The 18,196-nt window shown below is 37.8% G+C and overlaps 1 protein-coding gene across 1 annotated transcript in view; it reads right to left on the bottom strand.

Annotated features, from left to right (window-relative positions):
- DTHD1 (death domain containing 1) overlaps positions 1-18,196 on the bottom strand; it is an 81,485-nt gene that overhangs the window by 34,167 nt on the left and 29,122 nt on the right. Inside the window, exons 4-6 of the mRNA XM_004389790.1 lie at positions 11,463-11,627; positions 9,669-9,958; positions 676-920 (exon numbers count right to left, since the gene is read on the bottom strand). Coding sequence (XP_004389847.1) covers positions 676-920; positions 9,669-9,958; positions 11,463-11,627 — 700 coding nt within the window. The remainder of the gene's footprint in view (positions 1-675; positions 921-9,668; positions 9,959-11,462; positions 11,628-18,196) is intronic.

The following is an 18,196-nucleotide window of genomic DNA, read 5'->3' as shown; positions in this document are numbered from 1 at the left end:
TTTGAGTTTCTTTAAAGAAAAAGAGGTTTGTTCTTCCTCTGAAGTGATAAAATGAATTTCTTAATTGTATTTCTCATTAAGAATATGGTTAATAAGTACTAAGCCCTGGCTCATTGAAAGAAGTTGTATATATGGCAATAAAATTTATTAATTAATTTGTTTGTTTGACAAGTTTGGAGAAACAATTGTAATCCTACTTTCTGATAAGAGTAAGAATTTTTAGATAAGAATAATTAAGTCATAAAGCAAGCATGTAAGATTTAGTATAATCGCTAAATAAATCTCAACAAAAATAAATTCTGATGATGTCATTTCCCTTCTTAGTACATGATATATTCTTTAAGTAATATGCTCTAAATTGATATTCAGTGTTTTCATAAATGATTTCCCAGTTACTCAGAAACACAAGAAAATGAATGACGTTATATCTATAGTCATTTACAACATACTGTCCAGACCAGATCACCTTGAACTGCTCTTGTTAGAATAGTTGATAGGAGAAAAAATGGAAATCCTAATATGTACTCTACCACTCCAAAATTGACCCTATCCACTACTTCCTTATTTTTTATTCTTACCTTTACTTTTACCTTATGTATACCTGCTGTACTTATTGTGGCAGAGAATTATGAAGAATTAACAAAATACAGTAACCAGGGAAGTAAAATAACTCACCTTCGGCAAGCTCACTGGTAATTTGCAAACTGGCAACTGATATTGGTTTTCATGAAGTATAAGAGACTGATCCAAGTTAGGGGCAATCTTTTCTTTAAGTACTTTATAAACTTCAATAGTGCCCTTGTAATGAGGGCAGCTATAGTTTCCAAATTCATCCACCTCTTTGAGTTGGAGTTCCAGTCTGGGTTGTCTTTGTAAGTGAAAAATAAGCTGGTAGTCTTTTCCAAAGTCCTTCCCATTGCCTAAATAGAGGCAAAATGTATATGTCATTATAAGATACACCATTTTCTCTTAGCTATTTTTTAAAAATACAAATAATAATTTCATTTTTTAATACGGCTAAATCTTTCTTGTGTTTTAATACAGCTAATTGCTTCTTCTCAAAACATGACTTGACAAAGCAGCAATAGGCTGAGACCATGTAGATTGCTAAAAAGATTTCTCATCTGTAATTGGACCGGGTGTTCTCTGTCTGTTTCTAGATATATTTTTTAAATCTCTTTTTCTATTCTATTTTGCAGTAACAAGAAACTAGTGGAAATTTTCAGTTCTTTCAAAATTTAGAATATATTGAAGAAGAAAATTATTTTTGCCTTTCAAGAGTTATCTTTTTCCTTTTCCCTAACTATTCATATCATATTGAACGCTTTCATGACCTCACAATAGGCATTCTAAAACTGCACTCTGCAATATGGTAGCCACTAGCAACATATGCGTGTTTAAATTTAAAATAATTAAAATTAAATTAAATTAAAACTTAATTTGTCAGTCACTCTAGCCACATTTCAAATACTCAATAGCCACTTATGGTTAGTGGCTACCTTACTGGATAGAGCAAATACAGAACATTTCCACCGTCACAGAAATGGTTACTGCTATTCTAGAAATTACAAGAGAAACAATTACTGGATTCATATAACTGAAATTTCTATGTAAACCTGGTGGAGTCTCCCAAAACAGTGATAGGTAAATGTCTTCTTAATTCCCCACTGAAAACACTGGGGCTTTGGTGAGCATGGAACCTTTCTTTCATGGGAGTTTTACCATGACAGTTAAAATAATCTCTGATGACTCTATTTAAAATTGCCACTCTGCCACTTGCTTTGAGACTTTCCATATTTTTTACCTGCTTTATTCTTCTCTCTTTGTACTTTTCACCATCTATTAAGCTAATTAGCTTGCCATTGCAATAGTAAAATGGACACTGCCTTGTTTCCTAAGTCAGTATATGTCTGCATTACCCTTCACAAAATTTAAAAGGAAGTTGTAATGTTTCAGTTAAGATAACATGTTTTAGAAGTAACAGTGTAGATTCAAATCCAGCCTTTAACTACACTGTAATATTTGTCCACATCTTTCACATCTCAGAGCTTCTCTGAGTCGCAATGTTCTTATCTTTAGAATAGGAGAAATAAAACCCTTGGGATTGCTCTAGGAATGAAATGAGATAATATGGATAAAATGCTTGGCACAAGGCCTGGCACATAGTAAGTACTCAACAAATGATAGCAAGGAAGAATATTGAAGCAGAATTCTTCTATTATTTTGAATCTATATGCAAAAAAAAGTTAAATTTTTAAAAGAAATGTCAATACAGAGCTATCTCTCATGAAAAATCCTTCCCACTTTGCCCAGAGAAATAAAAATTTGCTGAGAGGTGTAGAAGATGCCATAACCCTTCTCCCTGTCTGTTAGAGGTGGGTTTAGTGGATTTCTAATGCCCAGCTAAATCTAGAAATAGAATAACTCTAGGTTACGAAGTTATAGGAGCATGTCCCTTTGGATAAGTCTATATTTGAGAGGCAACTTGGCTACTTGAACAAACTTGATTCCTAGTTTGTTCCTTGAACAAACTGGTCAGGGGTTACCTTTTCAAAAGTCTCAGTGTGATTAAAAAAAAAAAAAAGTAAAATTTAGTGGGGGAGGTCATTAAATTAGGCAAATTAGAGTTTTCATATCACAGCATTATCATTTGGCAAACTCCTACTCCCGTACCTCAAGAATACTATAAATAAAAATGTCTCTGCTTTGGTCTCAGTAGAATACTACTTAGTAAATTTTTCCTTCTATTCATTTAAAGACCTTAAACCCCTTCTATGTCCACATCTAGTCATAAGGAGAGATTTATACATAGAATGAAACGATTGACAGTGAGGTATAGCTAAACGGGACCATTTAGATCTAAAATGTATCTACATCTTATTGCCAGTAAATTTTTAAAAACAAAGATCTATGATACAAATCTCCAAGAGTCATATTTATATATGAAATAAGGAAGATACTGTTGAAGATTTACTAGTAATAAAGAGAATAATCTTATAATTATCAATATAATTTATCAATAAATTATAAGGAAATTTTCTTATAAGGTTGCATACTTATGAGTAATATTACTTACTTACAAAGAAATATATAATATTCTTAAAGTTGGAATTTTATTGTTTCCAAGACAACACTATATTTGGGAGACCCCTTGTCCCAGAAAAACATACAGCCAAGAAGGACAAGTAGGACAAAGAAATTGCATTATTCTATTTATTTTTTTCTCGTACACTGGCATATTTAGAGGAGAAGTTAAAGCAGAAGACATTTGCTGCAGATCCAAAGTATTAAATCAATTACTAATTGTCCTCCTGAGAACCTCTTTCTCCTTCACAACATATTCTGGATATAGTCCCTAACAGGGCCTTGAGATAGTGGCTGTTAAATCAGTATTGTCATATAAAGAAATCCACAATGTACTGATATTTCAAGGGTCACTAAATACTGCTTATAACAACATAAATTTTTCTGAATAATGGGCATTGGAATATTTTTCATTGACAACATAGAAGGTAAAAAGTAGGGACATATACTGCAGTGCAGTGAATTACTTAATACGGCTCTTCTAGCCGTAAGATTTGTAACTGCCATCAAATGATTTGGTGGGACTATACAAACAAGGTGCTTGTGGCTCACCAAGGGATTGCATAACTTGCTAATAATGTAAATAAGGTGCATGGCACCCTTGTGGGGGTGGGACCATGCAAATAAGGTGTATGAAACCCTAACAAGGGAATTGATCAGTTTTGTCAGCCCACTAGGCTTAAAGGGAGACAGCGAGAGGAACTGTAACATGGAAGACAGAGAGAGGCAGCAGAGGCAGCAGAACCAGGACAGAGAGGGAGAGCTGTAATGCAGAAAATGGTAAGAAGCAGCAGCAGAGAAAAGGCAGCAGCAGAACCATGAGACCAGCAGAAGACTGGCAAGAGACAGCGCAGTGGGCTTCCCAGACTACGGAGCAAGAAAGCTGTGTGCCTTCAGGTGTGAATCTTACTGGTGTACTGGGGTGCCTTTGGGCACTTATGAGCAGAGCTAAAAGAGCTTTGTAACACTTGCCCGAGCAGGGCAGAGGCTGGAATGAGGAGCTGAGAGCCCAGAGAGAGGCGTGCCTGCGGGCAGAGCTGAGAAGAGGATGTCCTGATGGAAGAACTGTATCCTTGAGTGTTCCTGGGCCTAAATTGTAACCTGTTATTTCCCTAATAAACCCCATAATTGTGAGTATTGTCTATGAGTTCTGTGTGGCCATTGCAATGAATTATTGAACCCAGCAGAGAAGTAAAGAGTGCCATGGGAGAGACGGTTGGTATCAGAATTGGTAAAAAGGTTGGAGGGTGGAGGCATGTTGATTTCTGCCTCACAGGAATCAGCCTTAGGCTATTGATCTTGATTCTCCTTCCCCCTTGTGAACTTAGAGGAGGTCAGATGCCACCGCCATGCCATTTTTACATATGCTTTTGCTTAGAAAAGCTAGATCAGGAAGTGAAAGTGCTACCAATATGAGGAACCAGAAAATTCCTGTGAGAACGATAGACTTGGAGTATTTTTGTATTCTAACCCATTCTCCACCACCTCTATGAGGCACTAACTTGGTTTATTGCAATGGCCTGTTAACTGATCTACTTACTTCTAGCACTGCCCTCGCACAGTCTATTCTCAACATAGTTGAAAACCAATTCAGATCATGTCATTCCTCTATTGAAAACCCTTCATGTCTCCCCATTTCACTTATAATAAAAGGCAAAGTCCTTGCAATGGCCTGGCAGGGCATCATCAACCCTCAGCTCATTTACTACAACACTCCTCTTATTTCCTTTGATCCAGCCATTCCAGTCTCCTTGCTGTTCCTCAAATATACCAGGCACACTTTTGCCTCAGTTCATTTGTACTTGCTAATCCCTCTGCCTGGGACAGTTTCCTGAGGTAGGATTATGGCTCGCTCTTGCACCTTGTTTGAATCATTGGTTAAATGTCACCGTCTCAAAAAAGATCTTCTCTGATGACTCTGTATAAAATTGATGGCTGAGTCTCTGTCATTCACTCTCAGATTTCCTATATCCTTTCCCTGCTGTATTCTTCTCTATTGCACTGTTCATCCTCTGTCAACTTGTACGTCTTATTTATTTGCTTATTTCTCTGTCTCCTATCACTTGAATATAATTGTAGAGAAGCAAGGAATTTTTGTTGAATGAATAAAAATTGTCATTCTAACATCTTGCACATACATCTGGAAAAATCACTTCCTAAGGTCAAAGGGTATTTAGGGCAACTCTGAGACACACAGACTGCAATAGAGCATTGCCACTTGTTACAGGTGAAGGTAAAATTTATACAAGTTTGTAAAAGTACTTCGCAGCACTTTCTGGATTTGGGGTGTACCAGGGGCTTGGATATCATACAACAGGAAGCCTAAATGCTAAACTGAGAGCTCTAACCTAGGGAGAACATTCTATCTTGTAGCCAGAAAAGTACCAAAGGCCAATAAAAAACTAAGGGGAGCACCTATCCTAACTGATTTCTCTTAGGAATAGTAAGAGGCCATATTTTGTGAATCCCACTCTCAAGAGTTATCTATATTTTATACAAAAGAATCTAGAGATTTTGGCCTTTCTCAAAGGAAAGTTGTCTAAATTCATTAATTAAACTTTTAAGTACTTTTAATCACCCTTAATACTATAATGTTAAGTCCTTTCCTTCACTCGGTCGTCATTCTTCCAACAAGTACACACTGCGCTCCTTCTAGCTACCAGACACTGTCCTAATGCTGGGATTGAGTGGTGTCCACCAAAGGAACAGATCCTCTCCTGCAGGATTGTAATAGGAGAAAATGGCATTGGTCAAACAATTAAACAAATAAATAGAAAGTTGTATCCATGGCAGACCCTGTAAAGGTATAGGAAGGACTAACATAATCAGGGAGGATAGAGACAGCTTCCCTGAACATGATCGTTGAGGTGAGATCTGAAGATACAGTAAGAGAGAACTTGGGGAAGGGAGCAGAGTGAATCCTCCAGACAGGGCTTCAGCTGCATCTCTTTGAGATTCACAGAGACTACCCTATTCTAATAGAAGGATGGGGTATCAATTTTTTACTGAGAGTCTTGTTGCTTTTAAGTGTTGAAGAATCCACTGGGGCTTCAGATCTAAGCATGAGCCTCTAGATATTACAGATTGAATTGTGTCCCCCAAAACGTGTTGATGTCCTGGCCCTTGTACCTGTGGATGTGATCCTGTGTGGAAATATACATATTTTTTGTTAAGTTTATGAGGTCTTACTAATGTACTAATCACTTCTGAGTTATAAAAAGACCACGATAAACACAGAGCCACACACTGGGAAAAGACAGATACCATGCAACAATTATCTGCAAGCCAAGGAACCAAGGATCACCCAGGGCTCCAGACCAGGATTGCTGGCAGCTACTAGAAGCTGAAATAGACAAGGAAGGATCTCACCCTACAGTCCTCCTAAACTGTTATTTAAAGCCACTCATTAGTAGTATTTGTGTTATGGCAGCACTAAGTTAATAAGGCACTAGGGAAAACAAAGCAGAAATCATCCTGGCATTCTGCCTGACTTGTGTTCGTTAAGTGAAGATGAGTTCTTTCCCACCCCTTACATGGGGAATTGCATACATGCTGGCTATCTTTAGGCGCTCTTATTTTTGCAGGCACTCCCCACTCCTCATTACAGGCAATAGTACATTTAGTACCACTGCCAATGAGAAGAACAGTAACTCACTCCTGTTTAGGGAAGTAGGTAAACACAGATGACCATCCCAAATATTACAGGAAAATCATTTGTATCAGTTTGGGTGGGTCACATCCGGTTCTTGACTGTCTTTCCTGAGAAAAATTGTCCCGTGGTGTGCACTGTGGTTTCTGCTCTGGAAGCTAAATAGGAAGACATCTCTTCGCCCTTCCTTCCTCTCCCTCCTCTCTCCCTATCCACGTTCTCAGACACCCTTGCACTCACTCACTAAATCATGTCAGCTGGCTCAGAAGAAGAAGATTCTGCATTTGGGGGTGTAAGAGGGACTTCAAATTGGGGTACTTTGTGCCCCACTTATTCCTGAGATACCAGAAAAAGGGCAGCCTTGGCTTCAAGCCTCATCATTTTTGAAGCAACAAAGAGCCAATGAATGAGGCTGGAGGTGGCCATTTCCTGAATTATAGAGAATAAAGGCATCATTCAATTCCATGGGATACACATTAATTTTTAAATGAATAGAGGCTATTACCACAAGTCTATAACTAGGCCTCCTGGATCAGAAATTCCCATAAATCCCATTTCTGAATCCCCACCTCCCCTCACATACCCCACATTTACACAGACACCTGTTAGATTCTACTCATCCTCAGGGAAAAGAGTCAGAGAGGAAGGAGCTGAGTTAATGTAAAGAAACTGCTGTGATGGCAATTCCCTCAAAGAATTTTTTCCTCTCTTCTTGCATATAGCTGTTTTCTCTCCATGTTCTGCTTTCTCTTCCTTTTCTCTTTTTCTTCATCTCTTTCTTCTTACCTCTTCTGCCACGTCCCTTCTCTCACTTCTCCCACCTCCATTCTATCTTTCATATTCCTTCATTCTGCTACTTTCCCTCAGCATTGCCTTCTATTCATTCAGTCACTGCATATTTGTTGTGAGCCTTTGATCTACCAGGCACTGTGCTAGGCTCAGGGAATACAACAAGACATACGTGGTCACTGCCCTCATGCAATTTACATGAAGAACATAAGTATATGAGCAAAAATTAAGTGAACAAATATAAGTAAAATAATTTCAAAGTGTGGTCATTTCTATAATGGAAACAAAAAGAGCACTAGATAAATATGAGGATGTGTGGAGGAGGCAAATTAAGACAAAGTTGTTAGGAAAGACTTCTCTGTCTTAAGTCAAGACTTCAAGAATGGTAGTTGAAATCATCTGTTAACAATTGTGGCAAGAAGAGCATTACAAGGAGAGGAAATAGCATCCTGTGGCCAAAAGGAACTTCGCCTACTCAAGGATTGTAAAAACAACAACAACAAAATCATATGGTCTTATTATAAGACGTGAGAGAAAGAGTGGTTTGAGATAAGTTTGGAGAATTAAATGGAAGCTAGGAAATGCAAGGCATTGTAGTCCATGATGAGAAATTTGACTTTAATTCTAAGTAAAATGAAGAATTTTTGAAGGGATTTAAGCAGGGAGAGTGACAGGATTCCCCTTAGATTTAAGAGATTCACTCTCATGACAATGCAGAAAGTGGATTGGACACAACTGGAAGAGAGGAAGCCACTTAGGAGGCTATTGCAGCAGTTTTATCCAGAGGTGAAGGTGTCCTGCCTGCGCCAGTGTTTCAGCACTGGAGAAATAGAGCAATGGACAGAGTCAAGAGGGACATGTCGGGAGGGATGAAAAGGAGAAATTAAGGATGGTTGTGTGACTGGATAGTGTTTTGTGTATCTTTTTCTTCTGCAATGGGAAAGATGGGGCTCAGAAACACAAACCGAGATTCCTTTTGTTTGTTTGTTTCCCAAGCTTCAGATACCAGTATAGTTCCTAGCTCCACCCATCACTGGCTATATATTCATCTAACTTGTAAATATTTATTGAGTGGGCTGTTCTAGAAATGGTGAATAAGGCAAATGTGATTCCTATTCTTATATAACTTGCTTTCTAGTGGGGTAAGACAGAAAAAACAAGATAAGTAAGATAAATTCCTGATAGTAATAAATGACAAGAAGGAGATCAAATGGAGTAATATAAGAGACTGTTTGAGGATTGGTAATAAGCAACTTTCGGGTGGTCTGAAGTGAGACCTGAAGAACAAGAAGAAGCCAGGAAGGCAAATACCTGGATAAAATATAATTTCAGGCAAAGGAGACAGCAAGTACAAAAGGCCTGGGCTGGGAATGAACTTGGCCTGATCAAGGAACAGAAATAAGTCCGGTGAGGCTGGAACTCAGAGAGGAAGGGGCAATATAGCACCTGAGAGGTTCAGAGGGGTAAACAGGGGTTTATCATCTAGATCAGGGGTTCTTAACCTCTTTGTGCCATGGACTCCTTTGGATCTGAAACCTGTGGATTCCTTCTTAGAGCGTTTTATAATACATAAAATATAAAATATGTAGAATTAAAAAGAAAGGAATTATACTGAAATACAGTTATATCCACATATCTCTGGGGGGTCAACTAAACCCAGGTTAAATTATTTGTGGGCCATAATAAAGAGTTTGGATATTGCTTTAAGTAGAGTAGGAAGTAATTATAAGGTTTTAATCAGGAAACTAATATAATATGATTTATGTTTTAAAAGAATTACTCTTGTTACTGTATGGAAATAGATTTTATGTGGGCAAGAGTGGAAACAATAGGGTACTTAAGAGGTGACTGAGCTGGTGTAGGAAAGAGATGATCTTAGCTTGAATTTAGTGATCACCGAAGGATAGGAATGGCTGTATCTGAAACAGTATCACTTAGAATCTGCCCATAACGGAACAAGCATCCCCTGAGTAGAGAAGGAAAAGACTGAAAAGGAAGAAGTAAATAAGTCTTTTTCTTTTCCCACTTCCTCAAGCCTCCCCTCAATCCTCTGAAGTTTTCTTTAGTAATTCAAGTTTAGCAAACTCCTTCTGAAGGTTGTGACTTGTAACCCATAGAATATACAAGGAGATTTTCTTATACTTACTTGAAGCAAATATGTTTCCAGTAAACCTTAAAAGCAGTTGTTCTCCTTCTCTTAATTGGAAACGGCAAGATGGCTCTGGAGGACCGCTGAACCCTCCCAAGTGCAAGTGCTTAAGCGCCTGGTTTAAATCTTTATGAGGCACCACTAAAATAACTGCTCTGTGTGGATTGTGTTTCTGGTGATTCAGTACCACACAAGCAGTGGTGCAGAGTGTGGCTTCCTCTAAAGATTTCACAAAAGAAACCAAGCAGCTGTTATCCACAACGGAAGAGAGGTGAAGCACAATAAACCTGTATAGGAAAAAATAGAGACTCAATGACATCCTCCACTATCTAATAATACCCAACAAAACAGCCAGTATCATCTAAACGTCCTTCAAAATCAAGCATTCTGATGGCCAAATGGTTAAATTCGTTAATGACTTTAGGGAAACTGGACAGTTACAAACCCAGCTCAAATCAAATTAAGTTGTAGAACACATGTTCTTAAAAACAGAAATCGTTTAGTTTCAGGTCAATTCTCAAATATGGTGGCATAATTTAAATTATATTTTTAATTAACATTTTGTTGTTGTTAGTTGCCAGTTGATTCTGACTCATGGTGACCTCATGTGTGCAGAGTATAATGCTCCACAGGGTTTCAAGGCTGTGACCTTTCGAAAGCAGATGGCCAGGCCTGTCTTCCAAAGAGCCTCTGAGTGGATTCAGATGGTCAAACTTCGGGCTAGTAGACAAGTGCTTAACTGTTCGCATCACCCAGGGACTCCTAATTAGCATTACCAAATAATATTACTTCAAAAGATAAACGAGAAAAATGATCCAAATAATCTATTTCCTCTCAGTAGGATACAGAATATATATTGTCATTATGTGAAGACTGAAATAGTTGTCCCTTGTCACTGTCTGGTAAGGACATCATGATGAACTCTTTTCCCTGGAATGAACCACTCCTCGGCCAATTCTTCTCCAGAGAATTTCCCTTGGCCTATGGGAGCACCCTTATCCAGGGCAGCTACACCCCCACAGCCAACAACTGAATAATGAGGAGTAGAATGGCAGCCTCCTTGGTAGCGCTACTCAAGCTCCAGAGTTTCCCTAAGGTATCAGGATGAAGTTAGACTTCAGCTGAAACCATATTTTTGCTTAATTTCTTCCCTTCCCCTATTTGCTTCCTTCATTCCCTTACAGGATTCACTTCAGGTCATCCTTCAGTAACTCGCTTACACAAGCATTAGTATCTCCAACTCTGTTTCTAGGGAAACTGGTCTAAGACAATTGCTGGTGTAGATCTTCCATTATGAAATAAAAATACTATCTTTAGATGTATGACTGTGTGATCTTTATAAGCGTTTATTCTTCATGAACCTTAAAACTCTTCTCATAATGAGCTGTCTAGAAAACACGGAAATGAGAAAGCAAAATGAAGTTGCTGAAATAAACTGAGTTTTATATACATAGCTATGCGATGAACATAGTATGAGTAATTAATTACAATCTCCATGGAATTTCAGAAATGAAGGTGCTGTTTTAAAACTATTTTGGACTTGGAGAAAGTCCGTAAATATAAATCTAAGTTATGAGTGGTTCCCAAAAGCACTTGTAAAACTATCATGAATGAAATTAGAATTAGCGTATTCATGTCAGTTCTGGTTTGCATTTTAAACACATCCTAATGGACTCTTCACACTCCTATATGGAGGATATAAATATAGTCTCATGATTCCAGTTCAGTAACATCAATTATGCACCGTTAAGATATAATATTATCAACTCTTATTATTTACTATTACATTACCTCTCTAAATGTTCGAACAATTCAAATGATACCAAACCACTTTGCATGGTTCTCACCACAACATCATCAAGCACAAACCAGCCACCATCTCGACTTCTGAATCCTAGTAATTTCAAAGATTCACAGGCATTGCTCCCAGGTTTTCTTACGGAAACACATTTTGTCCTGTATAATGGTAGCAGAAGAGAAATTGGTGACATTTACATAGCATGAATCATATTTAACACATTCATTCTCTCACTAAATGAGTAATCCAGTAATTATCCATTAAGCAAATACTACATGCCAGTCATTATGCTATGCACCAGAATACAAAGATAAGAAATTCATAGTCCTTGCCCTACAGAAGCTGAAAGTATTATAGCATTCACTTGACTACTAGCCAAAAGGTCAGCAGTTTGAATCCATGCGGAGGTGCCTGGGAAGACAGTTCTGGCAATCACTTCCAAAAGGTCATAGCCTTAAAAACACTATGGAGCAGTTGTACTTGCACACATGGGGTCGCCATGAGTCAGAATCAACTCAACGACAACTAACAACGTCTAATTACAGCACAATTAATGTGAGTGCTAATTAAAGGAATGTACAGTGGTTTAGGAACAGAAGGAAGTGTTCTGGGAAGCTTGTAAAGTGCAAATACTGATATTCGAGATGAGCTTTGGAAAATGAGAAGCATTCTACTAGTGTCAAAAGAGGTTAAAAGGAACACAAAAAAACATTAACAAACTTGCTCATGTAAACCAGCATAGCTAAGAATGGTGTTATTGCATAATAGTTAAAACCACAGGTTCTGAAGCAGGACTACCTAAGTTCAGATCGTGAGTGGTTATATAATATGAGACTAATAATAGTACCTACATCACAGGATTTAATGAGTTAAATATTTATAAAGCACTTGTAATTATACAGTGACCTGTGAGAACCAGAATTCAAGGGGACTGCCTTGTTTTTCTGGGACTCATAAGTTTTTCACTTTTGAGAAAGTGCAGTCCTGTCACTTTTCTATCACTTGTTTTAGTGGAAAATATTTGAATCTACCTTCTCTTACAGATTTCTGCCTTACACAGTTTCTGGCTTTGGCAGGTCTTACTGTAGCATTAGGAGTATTAAGGAGCTTCGCTGGTGTAAGTAAGTGATTTCCAATCTGTTGCTAACCGAAAGGTTTGTAGTTCAAACCCACTCAACATCTCCACCAAAGAAAAGATCTGGTGATCTGCTTCCGTAAAGATTATGGCCAAATAAACCCTATGGAGCAGTTCTACTCTGTCACATGGGGTCACTATGAGTCAGGGGCCAACTTGACAGCAGCTAACAACAACAGCGTAAGTGGTATTAATATTCTCATCTTTTTCCTACAGCAGACATATCAGTCAATTAACTTTTCTTGTCTAACCCTTCTTCTTGCTTAACCCACCCTACTTAAAGGCCCTGAAAGAGACTTTGTATGAGCTATGTGACAATTTCCCACAATCAAATCTGATTTTACTAATAGTAGACCAATTTCTAAAAGCCAGCCAATTTGATTCTGTCTCTTTGGAATTGTAATTTATAGGCCAAGAGACTCTGACTTATAATTGTTATTTAGCTGCCTGTGGTGGCCTAGACCATAAAAATAAATAATCAGAAAGGTTATTAAGAAAGGAAAAAAGGAACAGATGCTAAGATAAAAAAAAAAAGGAGACAATCAAATTGAAAGAAACCACGTACTCTTCGGGGAAAAGAAGTTTTCTCTTTTCCACTGAGGTTGGAGTTATAAAGATGTATCCATATTGCCGGTATGAGGGACAAGCATAACAAGAGAGTACAGCTGGCACACAGGAAAAAAGAAAGGAAAGAAGAAGAGAGATTGAGTTCTTCCTCATTCAAGAAAAATCTAAAGATAGACATATTTACTGGTATACAATTTATATGACCACCATTCATCTGTCAGTTTCTCATGCTGTGGTGTTTTGTGGGTTGCTGTGATGCTGGAAGCTATGCCACCGGTATCTCAAATACCAGCAGGGTCAGCCATGGTGGACAGGTTTTGTAGAGCTTCCAGATTAAGCCAGACAAAGAAGAAGGATCTGGCAATCTACTTCTAAATAAAATTGGTGAGAGAAAACCATGTGAATAGCAGTGAAACGTTGTCTGATGTAGTGCCAGAAAATGAGACCCTCAGATTGGAAGACACTCAAAATATGACTGGAAGAGTTGCCTCCTCAAAGCAGAGTCGACCTTAATGACATGGATGGTGTAAACCTTTCAGGGCTTTCATTTGCTGATGTGGCACAACTCAAAATGAGAAGAAACAAGTGAAAACATCCATTAATAATCAGAACACAGACTGTACGAAGTATGACTCCAGGAAAATTAGAAGTCATCAAAAATGAAACAGAACACACAAAGATCAATATACTAGGCATTAGTGAGCTGAAATGGACTGGTATGGCTGTTTGAATTGGACAATCATATGGTGTACTATGCAAAGAATGACATATTGAAGAGGAATGGCATCGCATTCATTGTCAAAAAGAACATTTCAAGATCTCTCCTGAAGTACAACTCTGTCAGTGATGGAATAATATCCATATGCCTACAAGGAAGACCAGTTAATTTATGCACAAACCACTAAAGTCAAAGATACAGAAATTAAAGATTTTTACCAATTTCTGCAATCTGAAATTTATCAAACATGCAATCAAGATGTATTGATAATTACTGTTGATTGGAATGTGAAATTTAATGAAGAAGAAGAATAAATTGTTGGAAAATATGGCCTTAGTGATAGAAAGGACACTGGAGATCACATGATAGAATTCTGCAAGACCAATGACCTACTCATTGGAAATACCTTTTTTTCAACAACATAAACGGTGACTCTGCACATGGGCCTTGCCACATGGAATACACAGGAACCAAATTGAATACATCTGTGGAAAGAGATGATGGAGAAGCCCAATATCGTCAGTCAGAACAAGGCCAGGGGCAGACTATGGAACAGATCACAATTGCTTACATGCAAATTCAAGTTGAAGCTGAAGAAAATTAAAACAAGTCCACGAGAGCCAAAAAACGACCTTGAATATATCCTACCTGAATTTAGAGACCATCTCAAGAAGAGATATGACACATTGAACACTAATGATGGAAGACCCGATGAGTTGTGGGATGATATCAAGGACCTCATACATGAAGAAAACAAAAGGTCATTAAAAAGGCAGGTGCCTTAAGCTGGGTTCTCTAGAGAAGCAAAACCAGTAAAGCATATAAATATGTATATATATATATAGAGAGAGAGATTCGTGTCAAGGAAACAGCTCATGCGATTGTAGAGGCTGAAAAGTTCCAAATCCATGGATCAGAATAGAGGATTCTCCTGATTCACATAGCCACAGGGGCTAGCACGCCCAAGATGGGTAGGTGCGAAAGCAGGGCTCTTGCTCACAGGCTGTGAAGATCCACGAATCCCAAGAAAGGCAGGTAAGCTGCTAGCTCAAGTCCCAAGAATTGGAGGCCAGATGAACAAGAGGAAGCTGCAAGATCCAGAACAAGCCAAAAACCTTGGCAACTTGACCAGGAAGGAAGTAGGTGGCAGAGAGTGGAGACATGAAGGCTGAGGGGGTGGTGAGCCACTGGTACCCCACTGGTACCATTCAGCAGATTCCATCACTGGGGTGATCACATATCAGATTTCAACAGGGAAGTGATCACAATATTATATAACTGCCAAAACCCTGAGAATCATGGCTCAGCCAAGCTGACACACAATCTTAACCATCACAAGAGGAAAGAAAGAAAAGACGAAAATGGATGTCAGAAGAGAATCTGAAACTTGCTCTTGAATGTAAAGCAAATGGAAGAAATGATGAAGTAAAAGAGCTAAACAGAAGATTTCAAAGGGCAGCAAGAGAAGACAAAGTAAAGTATTAAAATGAAATGTGCAAAGATCTGGAGTTAGAAAACCAAAAGGAAAGAACACACTTGCCATTTCACAAGCTGAAAGAACTGAAGAAAAAATTCAAGACTTAAGTGTTTTACCATTTCAGGAGATAGCATATAATCAAGAACCAATAGTATTGACAGAAGAAGTCCAAGCTGCACTAAAGGCATTGGCAAAAACAAGGCTTCAGGAATTGAACAAATACCAATTGAGATGTTGCAAGAAAAGAATGCAACGCTGGAAGCACTCACTTGTCCAAGCCAAGAAATTCATAAGACAGCTGCCTGGTCATATTTGTGCCCATTCCAAAGAAAGATGATCCAACAGAATACAGAAATTATCTAACAATATCATTAATATCACACGCAAAAAAAGTTTTGCTGAAGATAATTTAAAAACAGTTGCAGCAGTACATGGACAGGAAACTGCCAGAAAATCAAGCCGGATTCAGAAGAGGACATGGAACAAGGGACATCATTGCTGATGTCAGGTGAATCTTGGCTGAAAGCAGAGAATACCAGAAAGATGTTTACTTGTGTTTTATTGACTATGAAAAGACATTCGATCGTAGAGATCATACCAAATTATGGATAACATTGCAAAAAATGGGAATTCCAGAATACTTAATTGTGCTCATGTAAAACCTATATACAGACCAAGAGGCAGTTATTCAAACAGAAGAAGGGATACAGTGTGGTTTAAAATCAGGAAATGTGTGCGTCAGTGATGTATCCTTTCTCCATACTTATATTCAATCTGTATGCTGAGAAAATCATCCTAGAAGCTGGACCATATGAAGCAGAACATGGCATCAGGGTTGCAGGGATACTCATTAACAACCTGCAACGTGCAGATGATTCAGCCTTGTTTGCTGAAAGCAGAGAGGGCTTGAAGTGCTTACTGATGAAGATCAAAGCCCACAGACTCCAGTATAGATTATACCTCAACATAAAGAAAACAAAATCCTCATAGCTGGACCAATAAGCAACATAATGATAAAGTGAGAAAATATTGAAGTTGTCCAGGATTTCATTTTACTTGAATCCACCATTAAAGCCCATGGAAGCAGCAGTCAAGAAACCAAATGACATATCGCTTTGGGAAAATCTGCTGCAAAAGACTTCTGTAAAGTGTTGAAAGCAAAGCTGTTTCTTTGAGGACTCAGGTGTGCCTGACCTAAGCCATAGTATTTTCAATTGCCTCATGCGAAAGCTGGACAATAAATAAGGAAGCCTGAAGAAGACTTAATGTCTTTGAATTATGGTGTTGGAGAAGAACATTGAATATACCATGAACTTCCAGAAAAATGAACAAATCTGTCTTGGGAGAAGTATAGCCAGAATGCTCCTTATAAGGGAGGATGGCAAGACTTTGTTTCAAGTACTTCAGGCATGTTATCAGGAGCTGCCAGTCCCTGGAGAAGGACATCATTCTTGGTAAAGTAAAGTTTCAGCAAAAATGAGGAAGACCCACAGTGAGAGAGAATGACACAGTGGCTGCAACAATAGGCTTAAACATAACAATGATTGTGAGGACGGCACTGTATTGAGTAGATTTTCATTCTGTTGTACATGGGCTAACTATGAGTTGGAATCAACCTGACAGTACCTAAACACTACAACAACAATTTATGTGAACCAAAGAATTTCTCTTTTGCTTAAATACTTTGCATTTACTTTTCTGTCACTACAATCAAAAGAGTCCTTAATAACATAAAAATCAAACTTAGACTAAAATTGATACTGTGAGAGATACAACCCACATTCAAATTAAATAATTCGGTGGAGTGCTTCTTTGTCCTAGCTGTTTTAACAGCTCTGCAACTGAACTGTTCCCTTTATATATGCTATTAACAAACTTTGACAACTAGTATTGCCTGGCAGTGAATAGAAGTTGATCAAACTCCATAAAACATAACATTTTGATGTACTAATAGTTCTATAAATCATAATCAACCTTTGTCTATCAACAGAAGAATGAATGAACAAAATCTGGTATGTACATACAATGGAATACTACTCATCCATAAAGAGAAATTAAGTTCTAATACATGCTACAACATGGATGAAATTTGAAAAACATTATGCTGAGTGAAATTAGTCAATCACAAAAGGACAAATATTGTATGATCTCATTTATATGAAATAACAAGAATTAAGCAAGGGTATAGAGATAAAAGTTTATTAGTGGTTATCAGGGGTGGCAGGGAGGTAGAGCGGGAGAACCATTATTTGGGAAGCAGTGAGTTTCTGTTTACAGTGATGAGAAATTTAACATTAATAAGGGTAATTGTTGCATAACATGATTAATGTAATTGATATCACTAAGTTGTACATCTGAGAAAGACTGAATTGGCAAATGTTGTGTTGTATATAATTTTACAAAATAAATCAGCTGATGCTGCTTATGTACCACCAAACACCACATAGGACTTATTTACTTGGTTCAGAAGTTTGTTATGGGAAGCAAATAACCCATATAAAAAATGAGATGAGTGATATCACAACAGACCCAACTGAAATTAAAACAACCATAACAGTTTACTATGAAAAATTGTACTCTACCAAATTTGAAAACCTAGAGGAATTGGACAAATTTCTAGAAACTCACTACCTACCTAAACTAACACTGAGGTAGAACAACTAAATAAACCTATAACGAAAGAAGAGATTGAAAAAGTAATTTAAAAACTCCCAACAAAAAAAAGCCCTGGCCCAGACGGCTTCACTGGAGAATTCTACCAAACTTCCAGAGAAGAGTTAATGCCACTACTGCCAAAGGTATTTCAGAGCATAGAAAAGGATGGAATACT

Source organism: Trichechus manatus, unplaced genomic scaffold (assembly GCF_000243295.1).
Source record: "Trichechus manatus latirostris isolate Lorelei unplaced genomic scaffold, TriManLat1.0 scaffold00259, whole genome shotgun sequence".
Classification (NCBI taxonomy): Eukaryota; Metazoa; Chordata; class Mammalia; order Sirenia; family Trichechidae; genus Trichechus; species Trichechus manatus.
This window is presented reverse-complemented; position numbering and strand designations above follow the sequence as displayed.